The following is a 12436-nucleotide window of genomic DNA, read 5'->3' as shown; positions in this document are numbered from 1 at the left end:
TGGATTTGTATTCATGTGTTGGAGTTTTATAGCAAATAAGGAAGGTATCTTTGACAGAGATATACAGGTGCTATTTCGTAGGCAAAAGAGGCTTGCATTATCTCCACTGAGGCTGTCTTCTTTTGCTCTCTACAATTCTTTCCATCTTCTGTTTCTTCACTTCCCATATCGTCTTCAGAAATTAAGCCTGGCAAGTCCCCTGGCCAGAGATTTTAAAAACCACAGGGGATCTTGGAGCAAGAGAAAATCTATTTTGTCCGAAAGTTTCAGTTGTACTGGCAGAGTAAATACAGTCTGCAAACCATTATTTTTCTCAACATCAGGGAAAATCTGACAATGCAGGTTGCAAAATATCTTAGGGTGCGGTGTTTTTCTTTGTAATATCATTTCTCTTTGGCTCAGAAAGCTATTTTCCTTTGCTAATGAAATTGAAACATTAATGGGCATTTTATTTTCTTTGGGAAAAGATAATACATTCTCATTGTTTAATGCAACAGAGTATAAATATTTTCTGCTTTGAGATTTTGAATGAAAATGCCTGGGCATATATCCAGTACCTGAGCCATTGAACATAGTTCTGCTTGTTGGATACTGCCATTCATAAACAAAACAAAAAAGAGAATTTCACCAGTTCCCTTTTCTGCTGCAAAACAAGAATGAGAATCCAGGGAAATTGCATCTTTCTTTCTTCTTCCTCTTATTTCAAGCCTATTCACAATATTTTCATATTAATAATATGAGCCAGTCCTAGTTAATACCCAAGAGAAGAACCATTTATGTCATCTTTGAAGGTCAGAAGCAAAAATAAGCTAAAGTTTAAACAAAAGAAAAAAACACGCTTTCTAGAGGGAAGAAGGAAAAGGTGCTCATGTCTCCAACTGATACTAACAACAAATTACACAAATCTTTATTATTAATATTAGAACAATCTGCTTCAATGTGGTTTATTTTCAAATGGCTTATTTATGGCAGCCTTTCTTAATCTCAAAACTTTCATATGTGGTAACCTGCAGCTTCTTTAATTGTCAGTCAGAATGGTCAACACAAGTGAAAAACATGAGTTTGGGAACTGTTGATTACCTTATAATACACCTATAGTCAGGGGTGGGATTCAAATTTTTTAACAACCGGTTCTGTGGGCATGGCTTAGTTGGTGGACATAGCTTGGTGGTCATGTGACTGACAGGGCGTGGCCAACTCAACATCACTCACATCGAGGCACACATCTCCTCGCCTGGCTTCTCATGACTGTGGGTATGCTGCATCAGTCATAAGTGTGAAAAATGGTTATAAGTCACTTATTTCAGTGCCATTGTAACTTTGAATGGTCACTCCCCACAAGCAAAGTACCAGCAAAGGAGGGGGAAAAAACTCCAGAGACATTCCTGAGACAGGAAGTCTAGCCTTGCCAAGAATGTAATAAGGGTTAATGGAGAGGCAGTTTCTGTAAGCAACACCAGAATGTTTCCTTCCTGCCTTTCTTACAGGATTAGGCCAGTCATTTCTTCTAACAACCGGTTCTCTGAACTGCTTAGAATGTTAACAACTGGTTCTAGCGAATAGGTGCGAACCTGTAGAATCCCACCCCTGCCTATAGTACCACTAGCAAAGCAAGTTTGCTAGTGATAACAGCAGGAAGAAAGTCAGGCAATTTAATTTATGTCATTAAGATAGAATTCCTAGTGAGACCTAAATTATTGCAGTTTAAGTGAGCAGGTGGAATTTATTATATGAGCAAAGCCCGTTAGTTCTCTTGTTAGTGATTAAAAATATTAAACCATGGACACGTTTTTCACACAATATACATAATACAGTGGCTCATGATCTTCCTGAGAGTTTCTCATAATTGAAACCCAAAAGGTGTTGTTTGGACAATAATTTTCAGAATTACCAGTCTATGTAGCCTATGGGAATAGGAGTCTGATAATATCTGGATGTCTGGATAGTGCCATCTTGGAGAAGGTCCTTTTTTTTAAAATGGCTGTAAGCCTTGTGAATCTTGAATGAAATAACTTGCTGCAGCCTTTTCCTTTGCTCAGATAATATCTTACACAGTTAAATGAAATTTACTGCTATAATGGACACCTAACATCAAAAACATCATCAAAAAAGCACAACAAAGAATGTTCTTTCTGCACCAACTCAGAAAGCTCAAACTGCCCAAGGAGCTGCTGATACAGTTCTACAGAGGAATTATTGAGTCTATCATCTGCACCTCTATAATTGTCTGGTTTGGTTGTGCAACCCAACAGGACAGACACAGACTTCAGAGGATAATTAGGACTGCCGAAAAAACAATTACTACCAACCTGCCTACCATCGATGACCTGTATACTGCACAGGTCAAAAAGAGGGCTGTGATAATAATTACAGGCCCCCTCACATCCTGGACATAAACTGTTTCAACTCCTACCCTCAAAATGACGCTATAGAGCACTGCACACCAGAACAATTAGACACAAGGACAGTTTTTTCCCGAATGCCATCACTCTGCTAAACAAATAATTCGCTCAACATTGTTCAACTATTTACAAAGTCTGCACTACTATTACTATTAATCTTCTCATTACTCCTTATCACCCATCCCCTCCCACTTGTGACTATGACTGTAACTTTCTTGCTTGTATCCTTACGATTTATATTTACTGTTTCCAAGTATGATTTGATTGCTTATTGTACCCTATGACTATTATTAAGTGTTGTACCTGATGATTCTTGACTCTTGATGAATGTATCTTTCCTTTTATGTACACTGAGAGCATTTGCACCAAAACAAATTCCAATCACAAAGTGTGTCCAATCACACTTGGCCAATAAAGAATTCTATTCTATTCTAAATAAGCACCCGTAGGATTGTGTTTCAATTTGGTTCCTTTTTGCAGCAGCCTGGATGGATGCCAAATGTTCCATTTTATGTTGTGATTTCTTTTACTGCAGGCTATGGTTGAGGAGTGGTACCCTCCTGAAGAGATCAGAGTAAATAAACCACCTCCTGATAATGTAATATTGGGTCATGTGATTCACAGATTGATGGAACTTGTATATCCCCCAGACCCGGAACCACCACCGTCTATATTTTCTCCATTTCCTATGAAAGGTTGCATTTTGGGAAAGCTCTATAGTGGAAAAACCACCTGCTTAAACTTCTTAGGAAAAGGTAGGGTGGATTTCTATTTTCCTTAGAATTTACTTTCCCCTTGATGTCATTTTGTGCTCTCTGTGGGACAGAGGACTTCCCTCCCCACCCCACTCCCTGGGTAATGTGTTTCTGGAAGAAAAGTTGATGGGAGACTGCATGTCCACTTGAGTAGATCAAAACTGAAGGTGGGAGGACGCCATTCTCACACTTGACACCTGCTTTTTCGGACGCCTTCCCCTTTTTCTTTCTTTTCCAGTATCATTTTTTTCTATCCCTGCAGGCTCATCATATTGCAGAGAAGCATTTGAAATGTGCTAAGGGTAAAGGGGAAAGTGATGATGGTTAGAATGTAGCGGCCAAAAGAGAAAATTTTAAAAGAAAAAGAAAGCAACATTTACCAAAGCAATAGGATGCCAAATGAATTTGGCAGTGCTATTGAGAGCATTTGGGGTAAAGTAAGTGGTGAAATGAATAAAAACTACAGGACTTGCCTAAATAGAGCAGGTGATGCTTTTCAAAAACAGACTACGGATATTTCCAAGAATTGTGAAATACTAATATTGATGGGGAATTGTCCAATATCTTAACACATGAACAGACAAAGTCTGCTAAGAATGACCCTTCCAGGAAATTTAAGATTTATGATATTCACTATTTTCGCCTTCAAATGGTGAAAGCACAAGGGAACTTTTTGCCCTTACTCTAACTTGGTACTACCGTTAAAGAAGAGTATGGGTAGTCCTTGACTTACAACAGTTCATTTGGTGACCTTTCAAAGTTACAATGGCACTGAAAAAAAGTGACATGACTGTTTTTCACACTTATGACCTTACAGCATCCCTGTGATCATATGATCAAAATTCAGATGCTTGGCAAGTGAATCATATTTATGAGGGTTGCGCTGTCTGACTAGCAAAGTCAGCAATGTAATATCACTACAAAAAATGCCATTTTAGGTTGCACCAGAAGAATTTATAAATTGATGCAGGGGAAGGTTAAAATCAGCAATGCATGTTGAAAAGGGACAGAACCTTCATTGCTATATATTATTATCATCTTGGGATTTTGACACCCATCTTGGATGTCATTGAATAGACAGGAAGTAATTGTTCTACTTTATTTGAACTTGTTAATCTAAGACCTGCTTTTTATAGTTCCAGTTTATAGGCAACAGAGCACTAGATTTAAGCTAAAGAAGATGGATTCTGATTTAACGTTATATTTAAAAAAAGCAAGAATAGCTTAACAATGGAATCAGTAGTACAGACAACCAGAAGTTAATTATGTGCTGAGAATATTTCAATCCTACTCTGGGAAGGGGGATTGGACTTGATGACCTAAATGACCCCTTGCCCTTTAAAACTGCAATTGTACTAAATCATGCTGATGACTATTGGTGACTTCTTAGGTACTATCCTCTTTAGAAAACAGTACTGTCAATTAAACATGACAAAAGCTAGCAGAACAAACAATATCAGTATTTATTTATAAATACGCCAATGAAGTTCCATACACCTGGGAGTAATTTAAAATAGCACTAGTAAGCAATTGGCTGGATCAGTGAAGTCACTCCGAAAAGAAATACTGTCTTGTCCAGCAACTAACTTTGAAATTCCTAAGGACATGTCTTCAAATCCCCTAAATTATAGGAGGAAAAAATCCATATTAAGCTCTTGATATCATGTGCCATTACCATTTGATTCTAACTGACTGCAAAGGTTGTTTTTTTCTTATCTATTTCATGGTTCTTTGTGGCAAAGCCAGGAAGTACGGATCCCATGACATGAGTGATATATTTCATCAGTCCTTATGGTTTCCAGAAAGACTTGGTTCTACAAAGAGTAGGAGTGAAAAAATTCTCCAAGAATATCTTTCTATCATTAATAATAATAATAATAATAATAATAATAATAATAATAATAATAGTAATAATACTTTATTGTCATTGTACGTATACAAGATATATAGAAAAGCATTCCTCTGACCCCATTTTCTACAATCTCTTTTTATAATGACATAAAATATAATAAACCCATTACAACCAGATTGTCTCTGTGTCAGTTTTTAATATCCAGGTCCTATCTCTGGATGCATTGATTGAAGAGGCAATTAAATCCTTCCATGAAAATGAAACAGTGGTTGAAAGTTTACTTCCAGCCAGAATGGAAGGCTCTTCTTTGAATCAAATACAAGTAAGTAAAACCTGGCATGGAATGGTAAACTGAAATTGTGCTTCCAAGGACTGTGTATTATGTTTGACCAGACTTTAACAATTGATACTAAAGTTGGCCTAAAATAAAATTTCCAATTATGTCCTTCCACCTCCAAATACTTCCATAAGCTGTTGATTGGGGGCAAAAGCCTCTATTTGTACAAATGCAAATTAATTTTCAGTAAAGTTTGGAGAGGAGAATTTCACAGATTAAATCTCTGTTTTCTGTTGTGCCTTGTAAGAATAACTGTTTGAATTCCATGGCCTAAAGCAGCTTTTTTGTTTTAGTTGGTATTCATATATTGAAAATAGTAGTTTTTTCTAATGGGTCAATGACAAGATTGATATCTGTGGTTATTTGAATTATCCAGGTTTAAGGATGTTACTCTTAAGTTCCACTTCAAGATTGGGATGTAACTGGAAGTTTTCTTGGATTCACAGCTTTTGCTCAAGGAGGTAGATGGCAATTGGATGGAAAAGAGTTCCCAAAATTCATCTAATGATCCAATACCTGAATTAATAGGCTGTTAGGATAATCACTCATGCTTTGATCATCTTGTAGCTAGACTATTGCAAAGTCCTATACATGGGGCTGCTCCTGTACAATTCAAGGTGCTGGTAATCATCCAATTTGGTCTGGTGGTTAAATCACCAGGCTAGAAAGCAGGAGCCTTCTAACTCAATTCCTGTCATAACCATAAATTCGCCACCTGGGTGATATTGAGCCAATCACTGTCTCTCAGCCTAACCTACTTCACAGGGTTGTTGTTGTACGAAAATAGGACGACAAAATTGTGTTGAATATGTTCCCTTCTTGGGTTATTTGTAAAAAGAAAGAGGTGATACAAATAAATAAATCAAATATTTATAATATTAATTAATTATGTGCCATCAAGTCTAGTCCCAGGGTCTGCAACCTTAAACTCTCAAAGAGCCATTTGGACCCATTTCCTACAGAAAAGAAAACACCAGGAGTCTCAAAACCTGGGTGGGCATGGCCAACTCAACGTCACTCCCATCCAGTCACATGACCCACCCACCCCACCATGCCTAACCAAGTTTCATGGCTCCCAGTGTTTTCTGTGGGAAATGGGTCTCTTTCTACCTCCCTCTCTCTCATTTTTGTTTTTTGTGTTTTAACTTCTCAGGCCAGGCGAGGAGTGACTGGGAGGGGAGGGCGAACCACTGGTGGGATCACCCAACAGGGAGCCCCAGCAGAGAGCCCAAAGAGCCGCATGCGGCTCCAGAGCCGCAGGTTGCTGACACCCGGTCTAGTCTTAGAGCCTGGTTCGCTGAGAGATTATTTATCTTCTGTGGTTTCTGTCTATCATATATGCTCAGACAGCCGGCATGCTCTGGGTCTCATCAGTTAAACAGTGTTTCCTGGTGGGAGTTGAAGTCCACAAGTCTTAAAGTTGCCAAGTTTGGGGATCCCTGGCATAGAGCATATTTTTGTGCTTTTATGGAAGGCCAAGGATAGAGATCTGCCTCACAGGGTGGGTGGGAGGGGCAACAACAGAGAAGGTTTTTTTTCCTGGACTCTTGCCAGTTGGAATTCTTTGGCTGACAGGATCTGCAGTATATCTTCCCTGGCTAACTGGGTGAGACCAGCTGATCTAATGGGATACAGATGGTTTGGGAACATGAAATCCCCCTGCCATGTAGGGGTTTAAAGATCATAAACAGCACCTTAAATTGGACCTGGAAGCAGATCAGCACCCAATGAAATTCACACAGCAGAGGTGTTAGGTGCACCATTCTTTGGGCTCCCAAGTTTGTCAAAAAAAGGCTGCATTTTGTACAAGCTGAAGGTTCCAGATACTTTTCAATGGTAGCCTCATGTAGAGCACATTGCAATAGTCCAGATGGGAGATGACCAAGCCATGAGTGATCAAGTGGAGAACCTCCCTATCCAGGAAAGGGCATAAATGTTTAAATAGTTTTCAAGTTATATGCCATCTGGAGTCATGAAGGAATCAAGTGGCCTTATACATTTACTAAACAAACATGTGGCTCACAACAATGTGTGTGTATACATTGTGTATACACATGTATACAGTGTATACATGTATACACATGTGTGTGTGTGTGTGTGTGAGAGAGAGAGAGAGAGAGAGAGAGAGATCCATTCCCATTTTGTTTGTGCTTATCTTTTACAAACCCCTCTAAACTTGTGAGTCCTTGTCCTTTTCTGAATGAAGAGAGCTGAAGGCGTCTGATTGGTTGCATACAGTTGGTTTTCATTGAGAGAAAAAACAATGTCATGAATTCGCTTTGAAACTGGAAAACAATACAAATTTCATTATCCAGCAGGAGGAACAGGGATGACTTCATGCAACATGCTAAGGCATTGTTGTTTTTTATGCAATAAACCGTGGCTTATCAGTCACAGCTGCTAGATTCATGGCAACCCATTATGTGTGAATCCAGTCATTCGGAATTATAAATGATTGTTTATCAAATTGACAAAAAAGGAAGGGGTTAAATCCAATACACTAATAAATAAATTGTACAAACTAGGATTAACCAGCTATTGCTCAGTCCAAAGTAGGAACCCAGCCAATATTACATCATAATATTACATCATATCAAAAAGTGTTAATAATGTTCTTTCACCAGATTCTTGTTGAGTTCTTAAATTATTATATTCGGTGTTGATTTTTACAAAACTGTCTTCCAAAATTTACCAGTGAATTTACCAAAAGGAAAAAGAAATGGCTAATGATTTCTTTGCTTGTTTATTTGAAAAGGTTCTAAAAGAGGCTTCTAAGGCTTCATTGGTAGTATTGAAAACTTATGAGTCAGCAGAACAGAACATAGCAATTGAGGAGCCCAAAGGTAAATCCATAAATAAAAATCTGATGTTGGAGTTCAATGTTCATCCACACCAGGCTTAAAATGAGATGGTCAAAACAACAAAGCTCTTGCTTTGCCAAAACTAACACATAAGGATTGCAAAAATCCAGGACGCTCCTGGAGGCCAGCATAGAGCTCCAGAACATTGTAATTTGTTGCCAGCACATATGGTTGCAGATACACCGCAGCTACAGTAGCCCAAGTTTGCAGGAGTAATTTATTTTTTTTCTTTACAACAGGATTTGTGACTAATTTATATGGAGTTGTAAGTTTTTTCAACTGTCACTGTAAAGCTGACAGTATATCACTTTGTAAAATTTTGACATTAATACAACATCTTATCTCAAACTATTTCAATAAGTTTGACAAAATGCTGGGCCAATGATTCTTACCATCAAAATCCTTTGCAGAACTACAGATTATAAGTTTCAGGAGCAGAATTTTGCACTGTTTGGCACATGATGTGTGTGGAGATGGTATAATTAAGCATGGCCAATGTCTCATGGGATGAAAGTTGGGTGCTTCCAAACTACTTATTCTCATTCTCTCTGCATTGGAAGAAAAAGGTTTTTTAAAAGTTTAAAATTGTTGATATGCTTTTCCATTTTGGCACATATTCTATTTTAGCTCATATGCTTTTTTTCTGTTTCCATATTACTAATATAAAGATGCACATTGGTATTAAAAGACATTGGTATGGTTTTGGTTTATTGATTTAACTCACATGTAGTGATAAGATGTTATTTATTTGTCTCTAATATTTTTCCTGCAAGTGGAGGATCCATTTTTTTCAAGTCAAGAAAGTGTTCATCCATTGGTTGTGACAGAAAATGAATTAAGTTGGGCTGAAAGAGAGTGATTGGCCCAAAGTCACCTAACTGGCTTTCATGCCCAAGGCAGGGCTAGAACTCTCAGTCTCCAGGTGATTGGCCAAAAGTCACCCAACCAGCTTTCATGCCTACGGCGGGACTAGAGCTTAAGGTTTTTTGGTATCTAGCCTGTTGCCTTAACCTCTGCACCAAACTGGCTGTCAGTTTGATAAGATGCTAAATAATGCAAACTTGGTCATGATACGAATGTGATGGAATGAGAAGAGTTGCTGCTAATCTGAAAGCTGTAACCATAATGAAATTCAGGAATCAAACTGAAATGTTGGTTATACCACAATTCTGAATACATAGATGGTAAAAGGAATAGTGAACAGACAGAACTGAGAAATTCATCAATAATCCATTTATTTCAGTTCGTGTTATAAATACGTAAACATTTTTGTAAACCTTAGTATTAAATTTTATTATGTGTCTTTAAAAACGCCATCGTATTGATGATAAGTCAGTTGTCAAGATTTGTTTGGCTCAGAGAGTAGTAGACCATGCACAAGGAATTAATGTTAATATCCAAATCCTAATTGTTTTGCTTTTTGGTATTTTACTGTTCCTAGAAAGTATTGAGAAATCAAGCTCTGCTGTGATGGTTGACCAAATGGAGATAGAGGATGAGGCTGAATTAACTAAAGTATGAACTGGATTTTAACTTCTATTGTATTTAGATATTAAGGTTGTTTCTGACAAAAGTCTAAAAACTGAAGGTATAGACATCAATCAATATACAATAGATTTTTTTTGTTGCAGAAAATAGAATAAAAACAATAAAGTTTAGATTTGGAAAGAACATTTTGATGATATAAGCCACAGACAATTTTATATGTGTGTGGATATTATATATAAACATATAGGTTTGATTGGATTTGTTGACCAAGCTGAAGAAAACATATTTTATACCAAAGCAACTATACCAGACTTTTAAACTGTCATTGGGGTTTTTCAATTCAGCTTCAGAAGCTAAACTGAACACGGCTGGGGTCCTTCTATATTTTGAAAAATGTATATTTCTTTTCTTCAGGTCAATTTCCCCAAACCTGGTTTTCTCCCTGTTCGTTTGGGATTAAAAGTGCTAGCATGGGAGACCACTAGGCTGGGGAAAGTTCATTAATTGTTCAGTTTCATGAGGTTTATAAAAAAAAAAATTCATTGCTTCCACATCCAAAATAATTTGAAATTTCTTACAGTATAAGCTGTCCCCAAACAGCAGCACCTAATATCATATAGCTAACTTTTAGAAAGTAGTTGCTCAAATCTAGGGTAAGAACATTAATTAATTAGTGCAAGTTCTTTCTTTGAACTTAAATAACTCTTTTGACTATAATTTATGCTTGAACATGATCCATGTATGTTTTTGAAGAGAGTCTGAACTGAGCTGTAAGTAGTCCTTAAGGGGAGAGCTAGGAGTCAAGCCAAGGGGACAAAGTTGGAAAGCAGTTGTGAATCAGTAAAGACTATAATGAGCAAGGCAAAGCCAATGCTAGATTGGATGCCTTTGTACCCTTCGCTTGAAGAGAATTTGGTATTTTCTCCACTCCTATCTAACATCTACCCTGTTTCCCAAAAATATGACCTACCCTGAAAGTCCTAGCTTGATTTTTACACGTGTGCCCAATATAAGCCCTACCCTCAAAATAAGCCCTAATTAAGATCCTGCCCACTCCACGGTAGATGGGTAAAAATTAAGCTAGGGTGGGGATGGGTATGTGGAGCTGCCCTACTACTTACCTTTGGATAGTTGTAGCCAGGCCTTGCACACCCCAACACCTGCCTTGCTGGCTCATTTCTTCTGCAACCGACAAGGCTGGCAAGGCTTTCCTGAAAGCCTCTGTAGCTGATAACAAAGTTCCGGATCGATCGAGAGTTCTGTTATCGGCTGCAGAGGCCTTCAGGAAAGCCTTGCTGGCTGCAAACAAAGAACTTCTTGAAGGCCTCTGATAGTGAAAAGAAGGCTAGGGGTGATGTGCGCAAGTGAGGTTAGTCATTGGATGACATCCACCCAAAATAAGACCTGGTGGCTTTTTTGGTGGCAAAATAATATAAGGCAAGGTCTTCCAAAGGGAGAGAGAACCTGTCGCCATGAGGTGAGGCATGATCAATATGCTGGCGGAACTCAATTATATATCTCTGCCCCTCACAAACTATACAATGGTGTTGATGTCCAGTGGATGTCTGAATGGGGAACAGATTTCAACTGAATCCTGGCAAGACTAAATGGCCTTGAGTTTTAAGGTCTTCTGGATCTGGGAGCTTTATTGTTTGTATCATTTTGTTCCATATGTGTTGTTGTTCAGTCAAGTCCGACTCTTTGCGTGACCATGGACCATAGCACGCCAGCCCCCCCTCCCCCCATTCTCCACTGTCTCCTTGAGTCTGCCCAAACTCATGCTCACTGCGTCCATGACACTACCTCCTTTTGCCTCATCAGTCTTTCTCAACATCAGGGTCTTTTCCAATGAATCTGTTCATTGTATAGAGTCATAGAACTGTAGATTTGGAAGAGAATAGAAGAGTTATCTAGTCAGCCTCTAATATGCCAGAAACCAATTAAAGCTCTTCTTGAAAAGTGTCCACTATCTTCTTAAAAACTTTTAGAGAGGTAGAGCCCACAGTCCCTCTCTCCTGTAGGGTCTCCTGCTTGGGAGGGGTGGGGGTGGGGTTGGACTAGATGACCTACAAGGTCCCTTCCAACTCTGTTATTCTATTCCATTCCATTCCCTGTAGTAGACCTGTCTGGTGCTATATAGTTCTTACTGTCAAGAATTTTTCTTTATACTTAAACAGACACTGTGTGGTTGCAGTTCATACTCTGATTCCAATTTCTGATTCCAGTTTGTGTGGCCATGGAAAATGGAAGAGGATAGAAAAGTCATCTTGTGTGGCCATGTAAAATGGAAGAGAATAGAAGACTCATCTAGTCAGCCTCTAATGTGCCAGAAACCAATTAAAACTATTCTTGAAAAGTGTCCAGTATCTTCTTAAAAACCTTTAAAGAGGTAGAGCCCATCCTCCCTGTCTCTTGTAGGGTCTCCTGCTTGGGAGGGGTTGGGTGGGGTTGGGCTAGATGACCTACAAGGTCCCTTCCAACTCTATTATTCTATCCTACCCTATCCCATTCCACTTCACTCCACTCCATTCCATTCCATTCCCTGTAGTAGACCTTTCTGGTGCTATATAGTCTTTACTGTCAAGAATTTTTTCTTTATACTTAAACAGACACTTGTGTGGTTGCAGTTCATACTCTTTATTTCTGATTCCAATTTGTGTGGCCATGCAAAATAGTTTCCAACCATCTTTCTATAGGGTACTATAGGAGTTTCATTCCTATTGCAAATAGGAAGTGCTTAC

The 12436-nt window shown here is 38.4% G+C and overlaps 1 protein-coding gene across 3 annotated transcripts in view; it reads left to right on the top strand.

The window, feature by feature from the left end:
• Nucleotides 1–12436, top strand: part of SPEF2 (sperm flagellar and cilia associated 2) — a 106722-nt gene that overhangs the window by 33686 nt on the left and 60600 nt on the right. For all 3 annotated transcript variants that reach the window (XM_026713728.2, XM_087927381.1, XM_087927382.1), the window contains exons 11-14: nucleotides 2938–3157; nucleotides 5201–5331; nucleotides 8102–8189; nucleotides 9649–9722. In XM_026713728.2, the coding sequence (XP_026569513.2) occupies nucleotides 2938–3157; nucleotides 5201–5331; nucleotides 8102–8189; nucleotides 9649–9722 (513 nt within the window). The remainder of the gene's footprint in view (nucleotides 1–2937; nucleotides 3158–5200; nucleotides 5332–8101; nucleotides 8190–9648; nucleotides 9723–12436) is intronic.

This window comes from Pseudonaja textilis, chromosome 2 (assembly GCF_049901715.1).
Source record: "Pseudonaja textilis isolate UNSWEBS1 chromosome 2, rPseTex1.2, whole genome shotgun sequence".
NCBI lineage: Eukaryota > Metazoa > Chordata > Lepidosauria > Squamata > Elapidae > Pseudonaja > Pseudonaja textilis.
The sequence above is the reverse complement of the archived record's forward strand: the minus strand, read 5'-3'. Positions and strand labels throughout refer to the sequence as shown.